Source organism: Cololabis saira, chromosome 7 (genome assembly GCF_033807715.1).
Source record: "Cololabis saira isolate AMF1-May2022 chromosome 7, fColSai1.1, whole genome shotgun sequence".
In the NCBI taxonomy this organism is placed as follows: Eukaryota; Metazoa; Chordata; class Actinopteri; order Beloniformes; family Belonidae; genus Cololabis; species Cololabis saira.
In genome coordinates, this window is record NC_084593.1 from 32,165,413 (window position 1) to 32,177,490 (window position 12,078).

The 12,078-nt window shown below is 40.8% G+C and overlaps 1 protein-coding gene across 1 annotated transcript; it reads left to right on the forward strand.

Annotated features, from left to right (window-relative positions):
- The first annotated feature begins 53 nt into the window (after nucleotides 1–53).
- On the forward strand, nucleotides 54–11,769 carry nox1 (NADPH oxidase 1). Its single transcript, XM_061725640.1, has 13 exons — nucleotides 54–150; nucleotides 258–353; nucleotides 2,712–2,822; nucleotides 3,132–3,216; nucleotides 3,541–3,686; nucleotides 6,098–6,291; nucleotides 6,401–6,524; nucleotides 6,627–6,719; nucleotides 6,798–7,039; nucleotides 9,926–10,088; nucleotides 10,313–10,459; nucleotides 10,543–10,667; nucleotides 11,149–11,769. Exons 1-13 carry the CDS (start codon nucleotides 106–108, stop codon nucleotides 11,273–11,275), a joined length of 1,698 nt encoding a protein of 565 aa, XP_061581624.1. The 5' UTR covers nucleotides 54–105; the 3' UTR covers nucleotides 11,276–11,769.
- The last annotated feature ends 309 nt before the right edge of the window (nucleotides 11,770–12,078 follow it).

The window sequence follows — 12,078 nt, forward strand, 5'->3', positions numbered from 1 at the left end:
AGTCACCTGGCCGGAGGGAGGAGTCCTAACGGACAGGTATAAGAGAAAAGGGCGCAGGACTGAGGATGCAGGGAAGCCGCGGAGCGCCGACGACAAGCGTCAGTCATGGGGAATAGTATTATCAACACCGGCTTTACAGCTGTCATGCTGGTGAGCCTTTATTTTACACGCTTTGTGATGTTTTGCTTCGGATTGAAAAGCCATTTTTCTGTCACTGTCACTGCATGATGTGAACGTGATCCTGGCTGTGTTTGCAGGGGGTCTGGATGTCCATCAACATCTTTCTCTTTGTCTGGTTTTACTTCTTGTATGATTTGGGGGAGCAGTATTTCTACACGCGTCACCTGTTGGGGGTGAGTAGCCACAGGCTTGCCTTACTGCTATACTTTTGTCATCCATATAGGTTAAAGCTAAACAGGATACATGTTAAAATAAAGGCCGGGTTGCAAGAAAAGGTATTGTGTGAGTTAGAAATGACTGATAGATTGTAATTGTAATTTATTTATTTATTTCAAAACAGGGACAGTGCACAATAAGACATTAATCTTGTACAAGAGAGCATTGTGCCAGGTTGGAGCAGCTTTCTATTTTCCACCTGTAGTCCCTGGGCAGGTTGATGGAATAGATAGTACATAAAATTAGTATAAAGAAAAAATAAGTAAAATAGCAGAACAAAGCAAAGAGACAATAGATAAAATGGATCAACAGAAACATGGAAGCAGATTCAACCAAGCATGGGATCAGTCAGATGATATTTCATTGTATTTTATAGTATTATATTGTATTGTTGCTGTTGTTCTTTTCTTTGTTTTCTTTGCAAACAAGAGCTGTAATGTCAATTTCACTGAACTTGTTTAGCAACAATAAATACATCCATTCTATTCTAGATTATCAGTAGCGATGCAAATATAGACAAGTCACTTGAAAAAAATCACATTTTATTCAGTATCAGATAAATCGATGCATTTAAAGGGGACCTATTATGGCATTTAATGTCTATTTTACACAGGCCTTGAATGTCTTAAAAACAAGCTTTTGATAGTTTTTTCTATATTAATTAGAAATTCAGCCTCTGGGCCATGTCTTTATCTTTACCGTTTCTAACCCGATTCTCTATGAGGGATTCTGAGGGGGCGGGGAGGCTATGATAATTGCTGATTGGCTGCCTGAATGACGCGATACACCGCTATGAAAAAATGGCGGAAGCTCCGGCCGGCAGAGTTAAGCCTGAATTATGGTTCTGCGTTAAATCGACGCAGACCCTACGGCGTACCCTACCCTACGAACCATAAATCAGCCTTTACACCGTGTCATGCATGCGATGCGAGCGAGCGTCAAATCAATTCCATTGCTTTATTTTCTATTGGACTGTCCTAAAGGCTCAGTTATGGTTCTGCGTCACACCAACGCAGAGCACACGCCGCAGCCGTGACGCCGTGCTGAACCCTTCAGACTTCTCCGTCTCTCCATTTGGTCGCGGTGCAGTACCCCCCGCGACCACTAGTTAGCGTTCTTTTTCTGAATGGTTTATCCGACTTTTTCCGGTCACAGTAAATCAAAGAAATAAGGACAACTATTGTGCAAAAAACAAAAACAAAAAAAATTACACATAAACGAAGAAAAGAGCCCTGGAAGTTCACTACTGATTCAAACCGGAAACCGGAAATGCTTCGCTTTCAAACGAACCAATCACAGCCCTCTCCGTCTGCGTGTGCTCTGCGTCTCCTCGACGCGTAGTTACAATTTTCGGGAGGTGCACGTTAGAGACGGCGCAGGTGACGGCGTGTCCTCTGCGTCGATCCAAACCACACGCCGTAGGCACGGCGCCATTTTGACGCAGAAGCAAAACTGAGCCTTAACTGGACGCAGCACGGCGCGGCAGGCCGTTTTGAGCTGAACATTTGTCGGACGCCCTGCTTCTATTTTCTTCCTGTCGCTCGCGTTGAAAGCGCTGTAGGAAACAGTCATGGATGAGGAACAGCTGATCCAGTTAGTTAAAATGAGAAGTTATCTCTATGATTCCTCCTCATTTCACTACAAAAACCTCACTAAAGTGGCAGCTGGCTGGAGGGAGATGGACAGAGAGCGTCCGATGTCACGCAGTGCGATGCGATAGTCGACGCTCACATGCAGTTACACGGTTTTATGGTTGTGGGCGTGGTTTGCATTTTGGTTGCGTAACGAAAATGTGCCGAATCTGAACGGCTCGTAGATCCACATCACACTGGACGGCTCATCCGGGCGGCTGTACAGACACTGCAGAATTTGGTTGCTTTCCTCCTTCTCTGAGTTGGCAGGCTGAGGGGAGACCACTTTATATATGTTAAAGGAGAGAAAACGTGTTTTTCATAATAGGTCCCCTTTAAAGACTATGTGGGTAATTATTAATGGAGTGAAATAAATCCTGAAATGAATCAAACATAGATGTAGGAATGAGTTAAAACAGACTAAATTACATCTATTCTTAATTCCAGAAGGTGTTTACTTCATGATTTATCCGTCTTTGTTGGCTTTTTTTAACGTCAGGTTTGGGAGAATCCAAATAAACAAATAAAGGACACTTGTTTTTGTTAATCAACTTAACTGGTGCTGAAATACAAGTATAAAGGAGTGAAGGCACAAGTCAGCATTGAACAGTTAGATACAAATGCCTCTAAATGCTCCTAAAGTTACAATTTCCTCATTTAATGTTGTGTATATTTGGCCCTCAGTCAGCCTTGGCCTGGGCCAGAGCCCCTGCTGCTGTGCTCAACTTCAACTGCCTGCTGATTCTCCTCCCGGTTTGCAGGAACCTGCTTTCTCTGATCCGAGGAAACTTTGTGGTATGAGGTTTTTTATTTTATTTTTTTAACAAATCCCCTTTTCACATCACTCTCAGTGTCAAATACATACAGGAACTACCTTGATCAAATATGTGCTCACACCAAGCCACTTTTCTGTTATCTCTTACCTCCATGGTTCTTTTTCAGCAGATTTATAGCACTGAGTTATTACGGTACTATCAGGCTGCAGGTTCAGTGTTATCAGATTTTTCAGTCTTTACTGTAGACTGCTGATACACACAGGTTGGGTGACTTTCTGCCCTTTGCCGTGTTTCACTTCCCGTTTCTTTCTCTTCTTTATCTCCTCAGTGTTGCAGCAGAACAATGAGAAAACAACTCGACAAGAATATCAGTTTCCACAAGCTGGTGGCGTACATGATCGCTCTGATGACAGGTGAACTTTTGGAGACATTTCATTTTTCAGAAAAACCCAGGTTGCCTTTTTCTTCCTTCATTGTTGTGAATGTGATATGTCAGGAAATTCCTGTGGTAGTTTCTTTACATCTGCCACAAATATCCATTAAGACTAGCAGGTTAGCTGATGAGAGCTTTGTAGTTTAAAGACCCGTGGAAGCTCAACGACAAAAGGGAAAACAATACAAGAATTCATCATGACATTTAAAATAACACTCCAGCATTTACATTACATTTATTGCTGGCCTCTGAGACTTGACGCTACTGCTTCATCAATAACCTGCATCCTGTGTGTGTCGGACAGCTGTTCACGTGGTCGCCCACTTGCTGAACGTGGAGTGGTACAACAACAGCAGACAAGGTGTTTATGACGAACTCAGCAGCGCTCTGTCTGATTTAGAGGACACGGAAAACACCACCTATCTGAACCCCATCCGCAAGACCGACATTGTAAGTCATCGACTGCAACTATTGTGATGAAGTGAAGCAAACTGCAACAGTAAAAGTAAAATGTTGTTTAAAGTGTGTTTTAAAGTGGTTATAATTCATGCTTCATTACTTCATAGCTTTCTAAAGTCTGCATAAAGTTTGGTGTTTGTATGTACAGCACTAGCATCTGACTGATAAGGACAAAAGTCCTTTGTGTTGATGTCCTTTTATTTATGAGTTGCTCATTTCCTACTACTACTACTGTCATTTAGCAGATGCTTTTATACAAAGCATCATCTGAGAGAACAAACATGCCATTTCACCCGGGGTTTAACGTTTAGGGCCTTGCTCAGGGGCCCAAGCTGGGTCCTCTTGCCATTGCGGGGCAGCTGGGTCCTCCAGACCTGCACCTCTGTAGCCAGTAGATTACCACTCTCTTCCTGTAACTATAACAAAGGTGAATCCATCATAGCATTCAGAGTCTGTGTTAAACGAGCATGAGGCAGGATTGAGGCAGGATTTATGAAAAAAATTCGTATAGGTTTAAAGTTTTCTAGTAATAATGTCAGATGAAGCGTTCCAAACCAAAAACAATGTTTCCTCTAGTGTATCTCTCCGTTGCCTTGAACAAGCTGTGTGCTGCAAAATGTGCTGCAATTCCGGACAGGAATTTCCCGCGCTGTCCTGCGGATGTGACGTCAAATGACGCTGCATGCGAGTTCTCCCGTGCCGGCTTCACTGTTGGCTGCAGTATCCCCGACGGTCGTCGTGGCGAAGGGTGGCGCTAATGAGTCTCATTTCTTAACATTTGTTTGTGCCCAACAGTGTTATAATAGTTTGATGTTTTTTAGTAGTAGTTTTGATTTTAATTTTGTTTTTCAGTCTGTTTTGATTATTTCAGTTTATTGTAGTAAGTTTAACAAGCGCATCAATAGTGTCAGCTAAGTTTTCAGTTTTGAAAAATTGGTTAGTTTTGGTTCTGTTTTAGTCTAAGTTTAGTTTTTGAGGTTTTAAGTCACAGATATTGATAGAAAAAAAAATAGAAAGACAGACTCCTATCAACAATGCCATACAGTACAAAAATCATTTATTCTTTATTTTGAAGAGTTCATCATAAAAATGAAGCCACAAACAAAAAAAACACAACAAAAACAAATTATATGCAATTCTATTTTGTTTCAGTTAGTTTTGCATTGTTAATTTAAGTTTTTATTCAGTTTCATAAAATTCTTTTGTTTTTATTTGAGTTAACATGTTTATTTTCCCACTATTAGGTACAGCTTTAGTCTTAGTTGCTGTTAACTATAATAACTCTGGTGGCCACCATAGTCAGAGCTAAGTGGAGTGGGCAGCCAGGAGAGCTGTCCAATCAGAGCAGACTGTTTACTTTGTTTGTTTGTTAGAGGGGGTGGGCCACACATTTTATTTGTTTAGGGAGCTCACATCATTTGTAAGCACTCTCTGCTGGACAGTTGTTCCATGGACACAATATTCAAATCTGTCCATAGCTTATTGGGTTTTTCCGATTATTCCGCAGGAGTTAAAAACGCAAGATGTGGCATATTTAGTAGAATTAGTCGCAGACTGATTTTGGGGAATTTGTGTCCTTTCATTCTTTAGAGCATTTAAGAGTTCAGGTCACTGATGTTGGACAGGAATCCTGCATCGCTTCGCTTCACTCTTGATGGGTTTGGGATACGGGGCTCCATGCAGACCAGTCATGGTCTGCCACATTCATCAGATTCTTTCCTTATAGTTGTTGCTTTGTGCACCTATGGCCTTGTAGCAGCAGCTTGGGGGAGACCATGTACTAATCCAACATGATTCTGCCAAAGTTGGAAGTAAAGCATTGTCCGAAATGTCTGGCATGTTAAGATCGCCCCCTCACTGGAGATAAAGATGCCTAGTCTGGACCCTGAAAATAGATATTCAAGAATAAATTTGAAACTTTTTTACATTAATTTCTCCTTTGGGAATAATTAGACTTTAAGACTTTGATTGTGGATTGTGGCTAAAATACAGATTAGAACACTTGTTTGTGACATGTGACATGTTTGTACAGGAGTCTAGACTGGACAAACCTATTTTATTTTATTTTATTTTATTTAGTTGCAATCTGCCAGTAAAACACTAGATATCACCAGATTTTTAAAACTACACCTTAGGTTTAACATGTCAAAGCATACTCTCATGCCATATTACTCATTGTTACTCAGAAAAACATGCTGGATAATAGGGTTCATGGATATCGCTCAAGTCTTTCAGTTTTCTTTTGACAAGATTTGTGGCAGTGCATAAAATATCTGCAAAGATATTTTTTTAAATGGTTCTGTTTGTTTGGGCCCAATAAAGAAAGTCACAAAGCTGAATCCTGCTGCTGTGAATGAAAGCGCTCATCTGAGCATCACCCCTCTGCTCCTCCTCTGGCTCAGGATGCACAACAGATTCCCACCTACTTTGTTTTCACCACCATTGCTGGCCTGACAGGCGTCATCATCACTCTGTCCCTCATCCTGATCATCACCTCCTCCATGGAGGTCATCAGACGCAGCTACTTTGAAGTCTTCTGGTACACGCATCACCTTTTCATCGTTTTCTTCGCCGGCCTCGTCTTTCATGGAGCTGGGTAAGGAGGGGGGTTGGGGGGGCAGAGCTCGGCTTTCTTTTCTTCTGCTGGATTTCTGTTTTTGATGTTGCTCTTGCAGGGAGGTTTCACTTGTGTGTCTCATCTGCAGGCGCATTGTGAGGAGTCAGAATGATGAGCCTGTACATAACATCACTTTTTGTAAAGACCGGCCTGCAGACTGGGGAAAGATTCCCGAATGTCCCATCCCTAAGTTTGCTGGAGGATTCCCGCAGGTTTGTCTTTCTCTCCTTTCTTTATTGCACTGACTACTACTACTACAGTACAAGTGCGACCAGAGAAATGTTAACTATCGTGTTTCTGGTTGCCTTTTCCAGACCTGGATGTGGGTGATCGGCCCCATGATCATTTATGTCTGTGAGCGTCTGCTGCGTTTCATTCGATACATACAGAAAGTCCAATACAGAAAGGTGCGTCTCATGTGCAGATCATTTGCGTCTTATTCAGCTGTTCTGCAATTTGCATCACCGTTAGCGCTCTGTTCTCAGATTGTGATGCGGCCATCCAAAGTGCTGGAGCTGCAGCTGGTGAAGAGTGGCTTCAAAATGGAGGTGGGTCAATACGTTTTCCTCAACTGCCCGGCCATCTCCCAGCTGGAGTGGCATCCCTTCACCATGACCTCAGCCCCGGAGGAGGACTTCTTCAGCGTCCACATCCGCTCGGCCGGGGACTGGACGGACAAACTCATCGACATCATGCAGAAGCTTCCCGAGGGAGCACAGGGTCCCAAGTGAGTGTTCCAGTTTTACAGGAATCCTGTTTTCATGCATGTAAATAGTTATCATGCAAGCAAGAAACATGTTTCCCTAAAAATCTCAATTTAGATGTAGTTCAAATCTTTCAAACAAAATACTAGCAAATTCTTTCAATCTTTGGTATTATAACTTTTAACATCAATGATATTTGTTTCCGATGAGTGGACGTGGATTTGGGTCTGCAGGCTCAAATGTTAAAATTTAAAATTAAGATTTTCTGTATTTCTGTCCATATTCTCTCCAATCCACAAGTGTAAGGAGCAGAAATAATGCAAAAATAAATTATTTATATTATGTTATAAACCACTATAAGTGTAAATTGCCTAAAACCACACTGGATCTGAGGTTAATGTTACAGAATTTAAAATATAATTGGGTTACAAAGTAATTACACTTAGGACTCCACCATCTGCATGAGTTATAAAGTTCAAAACAAACAAATAAATATATATTTGTTGCCGTTATGAAAGAATAATCTACAATAGTATAGATACGTTTTTTTCTACAGGAATGTCTTGAATTTGCGGGGTAAAAGTAGCCCAGAAATTTGGACGCACCGCTACCAAATTTAAATCTGCTTTGCAGGTACATATTTTTTTTAATATGACTCTGACCTTTCATGCAACTATAAACAGATTTTGTTTTTACCCCTAAACTGTTTGATTTTTGAACCTTTCTAGTTAAGATCTTTTGAAGGAAACAATACAGTAAAGTTATGCAGCATTTCTTTTCCATAAAAGTGAGTCAGCAAATTGTAGAAAAAACTTTTGCATGTGGCTCATCTGATCATTTCACATCATCTTTTTTAGCACTTAGTTTAGCTATTTGTCATAAAACAGCTGATGTTTAATTTTCCACATTTTTTTTCTGGTCGGGCAAATGTGTTGTCAATGCTCTGCTAAAAGCTGTGGATTAACTTATTTAAGGTGTTTGAAAGCTTCTGAAGAGCCAATAAATTGACTTTGTTGCTAGATTAACACGCTAGAGTTTGTGATGTAATTGTTTTTTGTTGGGTTGTGCATATTTGGATGGAAAAAAAGCACAGAAATTGAGCCATGGCTATAAAAGGAGTCAAGCGGCTTGTGGCATTGATCCATGTTAAACACTGCAAGAATAAACCGAGCATATTTCTTCAGTTGCTGTTTTCAAAGGATTGAATATGACTCTGAGAACAGACAGTCATGAGGCTTTAAAGCCACGACACTTGTAACACTCAGTCTCATAGGTTTCATTTAGAATGCACACAAATGAACAGAATGGAGCTGAGGAACCAAATCTAACTTAATCATAACCAAATCTCATCATGAAATGTAAAAAAATAATGTCTTTCAAGAGTATAGAAAACGTTATTTCGATTTTACTTTAACCCGGAGCAAATTGGGGCCCTAAGCAAAATGTTATTTGGTCATTTTACCACTCTTTCAACAGAGGCGAATGCATAGGGCGTTAATAAGGCATTCAATAAATGTTAATGAGGGCCGCTGGAAAAAAAGATTCTCCAGTCTAGACAGAGACTGGAGAAAGATTCCTATCTAATGAGTGGCAGCTCAGGTGTTTGTTCTACAAAGTTTTATTTCAACAACATACCCACCTTCAAGTGAAGCACGACTTTCCTCGTGTTTTGCCTTTTTGTTTTTCTGGCTCGCTCATGATTTGTGATGTCTTTTAGACGACATGTTGAAATCTCACCTTCTGTAGCTCTGCAAGAGCCTGCCTGCACACGCACCCCTCTGATGGGTCATATGTCGAGTCAATCATTGCGTGGTCAGATTACAGGTCTCTCTTCTCCCCTCCTCCTCATGGTAACGCAAATGCACATCCATTGCTAACGAGGAAATGCATCCCTTCGTGCAAAACGTGGCCCCCCGTTGGAAGATGAGGCCCTACACACAGCAAGTGTTCTGTATTTGGGAGGGGGCGGCCCTGCTTTAGTCAATCTGCAAAACTCGTCTATAGTTTAACGCAACATTATCATCTGTTCCCATTATAATGAAAAATATGAAGCCCTAAAAAAAATAGAGATGGATAAATGAGGATGTGAGATATTTAAAGCCCGTGAGAGAGTTTTGTTAAGAGAGCATACATGTTTTGTAAAAGACGTCCCAGATTATGATGGAAATGAGATGTCAGATTTGAATGCAGTCTCCATCCTGCAGGAGCGTTGCCTAATACTCGCCTTGTTTGCCATAAATATAACAGCAGCGATCCCGTTTTATGGTATCTGAGGTCATGAACTGTCCTTCTTTTGGGTCTATTGACAGTTGTTTTCATCACATTGGTAGTCGACAGCAACTGGACAGATTCCTATACAAACAGCTCATTTCATACAGGTTCTTCACACATACAAGGTTTAAATGGCCTCTGTTTATCTGTAGAGACCCTATCCACACTATCACTAAACTTGAATGGCATTTTTGAGTCTTAAACTGACAACTTATTTTGACATAGCTCGACTAAAGGGCCAACATGAAACACATATCCGTTCTCATGCAAAACAGCTTCCATTCATGTCGTTTCGATCCCTAACAAACGTTTATTCTCCTTACAATCCAATAATAGGCCTTGGGTTGCTTTAACTTCTTTAACCTCTTTTTTTTTAAATGTTAAGATGAGATAAGTCGCCCAACTGACAGCAGTTCTATAACAAAATAAAATGGGCCAAATGTGGAGCTTGGTGGTGCACCGCAGGAAAAGGTAGCTGAATATACAGTACTGTACGCCTGTAACTCATCCTATTTGCTTAAACTATTTCCAGTGCAGTATTATTTCCACATCTTTTGGCACTTAACTGGTTTATTATGTATCTTTCCATCACTTGAAGTATATTTTATATATTTAAATGTATTTTTTCCTGTTTTCAGGATGGGTGTGGACGGACCTTTTGGCACAGCCAGCGAGGATGTGTTCGACTACGAGGTCAGCATGCTGGTCGGTGCTGGCATCGGCGTTACTCCCTTCGCCTCCATCCTCAAGTCCGTCTGGTACAAGTTCAAAGACTCTGACCCCAAACTCCGCACAAGAAAGGTGAAACCTCCCACACCCACAACTTGTCACGTATTAACCTTTCCCTCAGTTTCATCACGTTTGCACATAACACTTGATTGAAGAGAGACAACCTGCTGTTTAAATAACGACTATTGTTTGTTTTAACAATACGCCGATCTAAAAGGGTGAGATGTCAGCGTGGGGGCAGCTCTTTCATAACAGGGTCATTGTTTAACGCGCCTTCATGTGCTTCCTGGTTTCAGATCTACTTCTATTGGCTCTGCCGGGAAACTCACGCCTTTGAGTGGTTTGCCGACCTCCTACAGGTGCTGGAGAAAGAGATGGAAGAGAGAGGCATGGGGGATTTCCTCACCTACAAACTCTTCCTGACCGGATGGGATCAAAGCCACGTATGAGCGGGAATCAGTCTTCCAAAGTCCAGATAGAAAGTCAGGTCATTTCCTCGTAAACTCACCGAAATTATGTGTTGCAGGCTAATCACGTGATGGTGCGCTTTGATGAGGACACAGATGTGGTCACGGGACTGAAACAGAAAACCCACTATGGCCGACCCGCTTGGGACAAGGAGTTTGAGCAAGTCCGGAGAGAAAACCCAACGTAAGACAAAGTTTTCTTTATATAAAATACTAAAAATCAACATCTTTTGAAATGCACACATCCATGAAAAATGTGTTGAATTATTACCACACATTTGAAAGATCAGCATAAGTTTACAACAAAAAGGGTGTTTCAATTAATTTCACTTCAGGAAATAAACTATTTTTGAATTTGAATTAAAAGTGCAGATCTGAATCTACTTTGTTGCTGTATAAGTTTTTTTTTTCTCAAACATATTTTTATTGTTTTTTCCCACAAAAATAGATGCACATACAAAGACATGGCAGAACTGTGAAATTCTCAGGCATCCAAGCTCCCATTTTAGCCCTCTCACCACCCCCCCAGAATACAACCCTCGTTGCTGTATAAGTTTTAATATATAATATAAGTTTTAAAGCTCTGAGATGTGGTGTTGTACGAGTCTGAAGCTCCTGCAGTTCAGCCCTCCAGAGTCCAACCGTGTTGTTTCTGCTGTTTTCAGGGGCGTGGTGGGGACTTTCCTGTGCGGGCCTGTGGTTCTAGCAAAGGTTTTGGAGAAGAAATGTGCAAAATATTCTGACGTGGATCCTCGCAGGACCAAATTTTACTTCAACAAGGAAAACTTCTGAGTCAAAACATCATCAATAGGAAAGCAGCACTGTAGATTGTTGTGGAATTTCTGTCACCACAGGTTAATCCGAAGATGAGGGATGATTGCAAAACTGCATGAGAACACGGATGTGTTTAGTCTATGCTGCACCTACCCTGATAGGCATGATGTGTTGCTCTGACAGTTCAGGTTTAACTCCATCTGTGTTTGCGTCACCTGTTAAGTCATACTGGCTTATAGTAAGCCGTCATTGTAGATCTGCTGTATCATTATCGACGGCATTATTGGTTAAACCTGTTTAGGTTGGCTGTTACTAAGACAGAGGTGTTCAGACGTCATGTAGAACACTACTTATTTTTATAGACCTTTTTTTTTTTTAATTATGAAACTGTTTCTTTAGGGTATTTGTGGGAATAATTTAATGTGTGTTTAATCAAATCACTTTTCCAAATCTTCCCAATTTAGGAAGATCGATTCTTTAACTTTTGACATGTTTTTCATTTGAAAATGGACTCAAAACCTATTCGGATTCTTATTATAATAGCTTTATGGCACTATTCTTGTTTCCCACTGAAGTCAGATCATCCCTGCTATTAAAACTGTAGTGTAAATAAGGTTTACATAAATGTCAGTGTTACTGGAATAAGGGAGCTCTGAGCAAATATCTGTGATCAATCATTTAAACTCTTGTCACATTTACTGGTTAAGGAAATGGTTACTGGTTAAGGAAACGTGTATATTTCCTTATCAGCATTCATCTCCAGTATTTCCTTGTTAAAGATAAAACGATTAAGGTAAAGGAGGAGGAAGCCTTGCAAGCTG

Bases quoted from the DNA above. Each gene is read 5' to 3' on its own strand.
- nox1 (XM_061725640.1), top strand. From the start codon at position 106: ATGGGGAATAGTATTATCAACACCGGCTTTACAGCTGTCATGCTG. The intron at 354-2,711 runs GTGAGTAGCCAC...TTTGGCCCTCAG, and splicing joins ACACGCGTCACCTGTTGGGG to TCAGCCTTGGCCTGGGCCAG. The intron at 6,292-6,400 runs GTAAGGAGGGGG...TCTCATCTGCAG, and splicing joins CTCGTCTTTCATGGAGCTGG to GCGCATTGTGAGGAGTCAGA.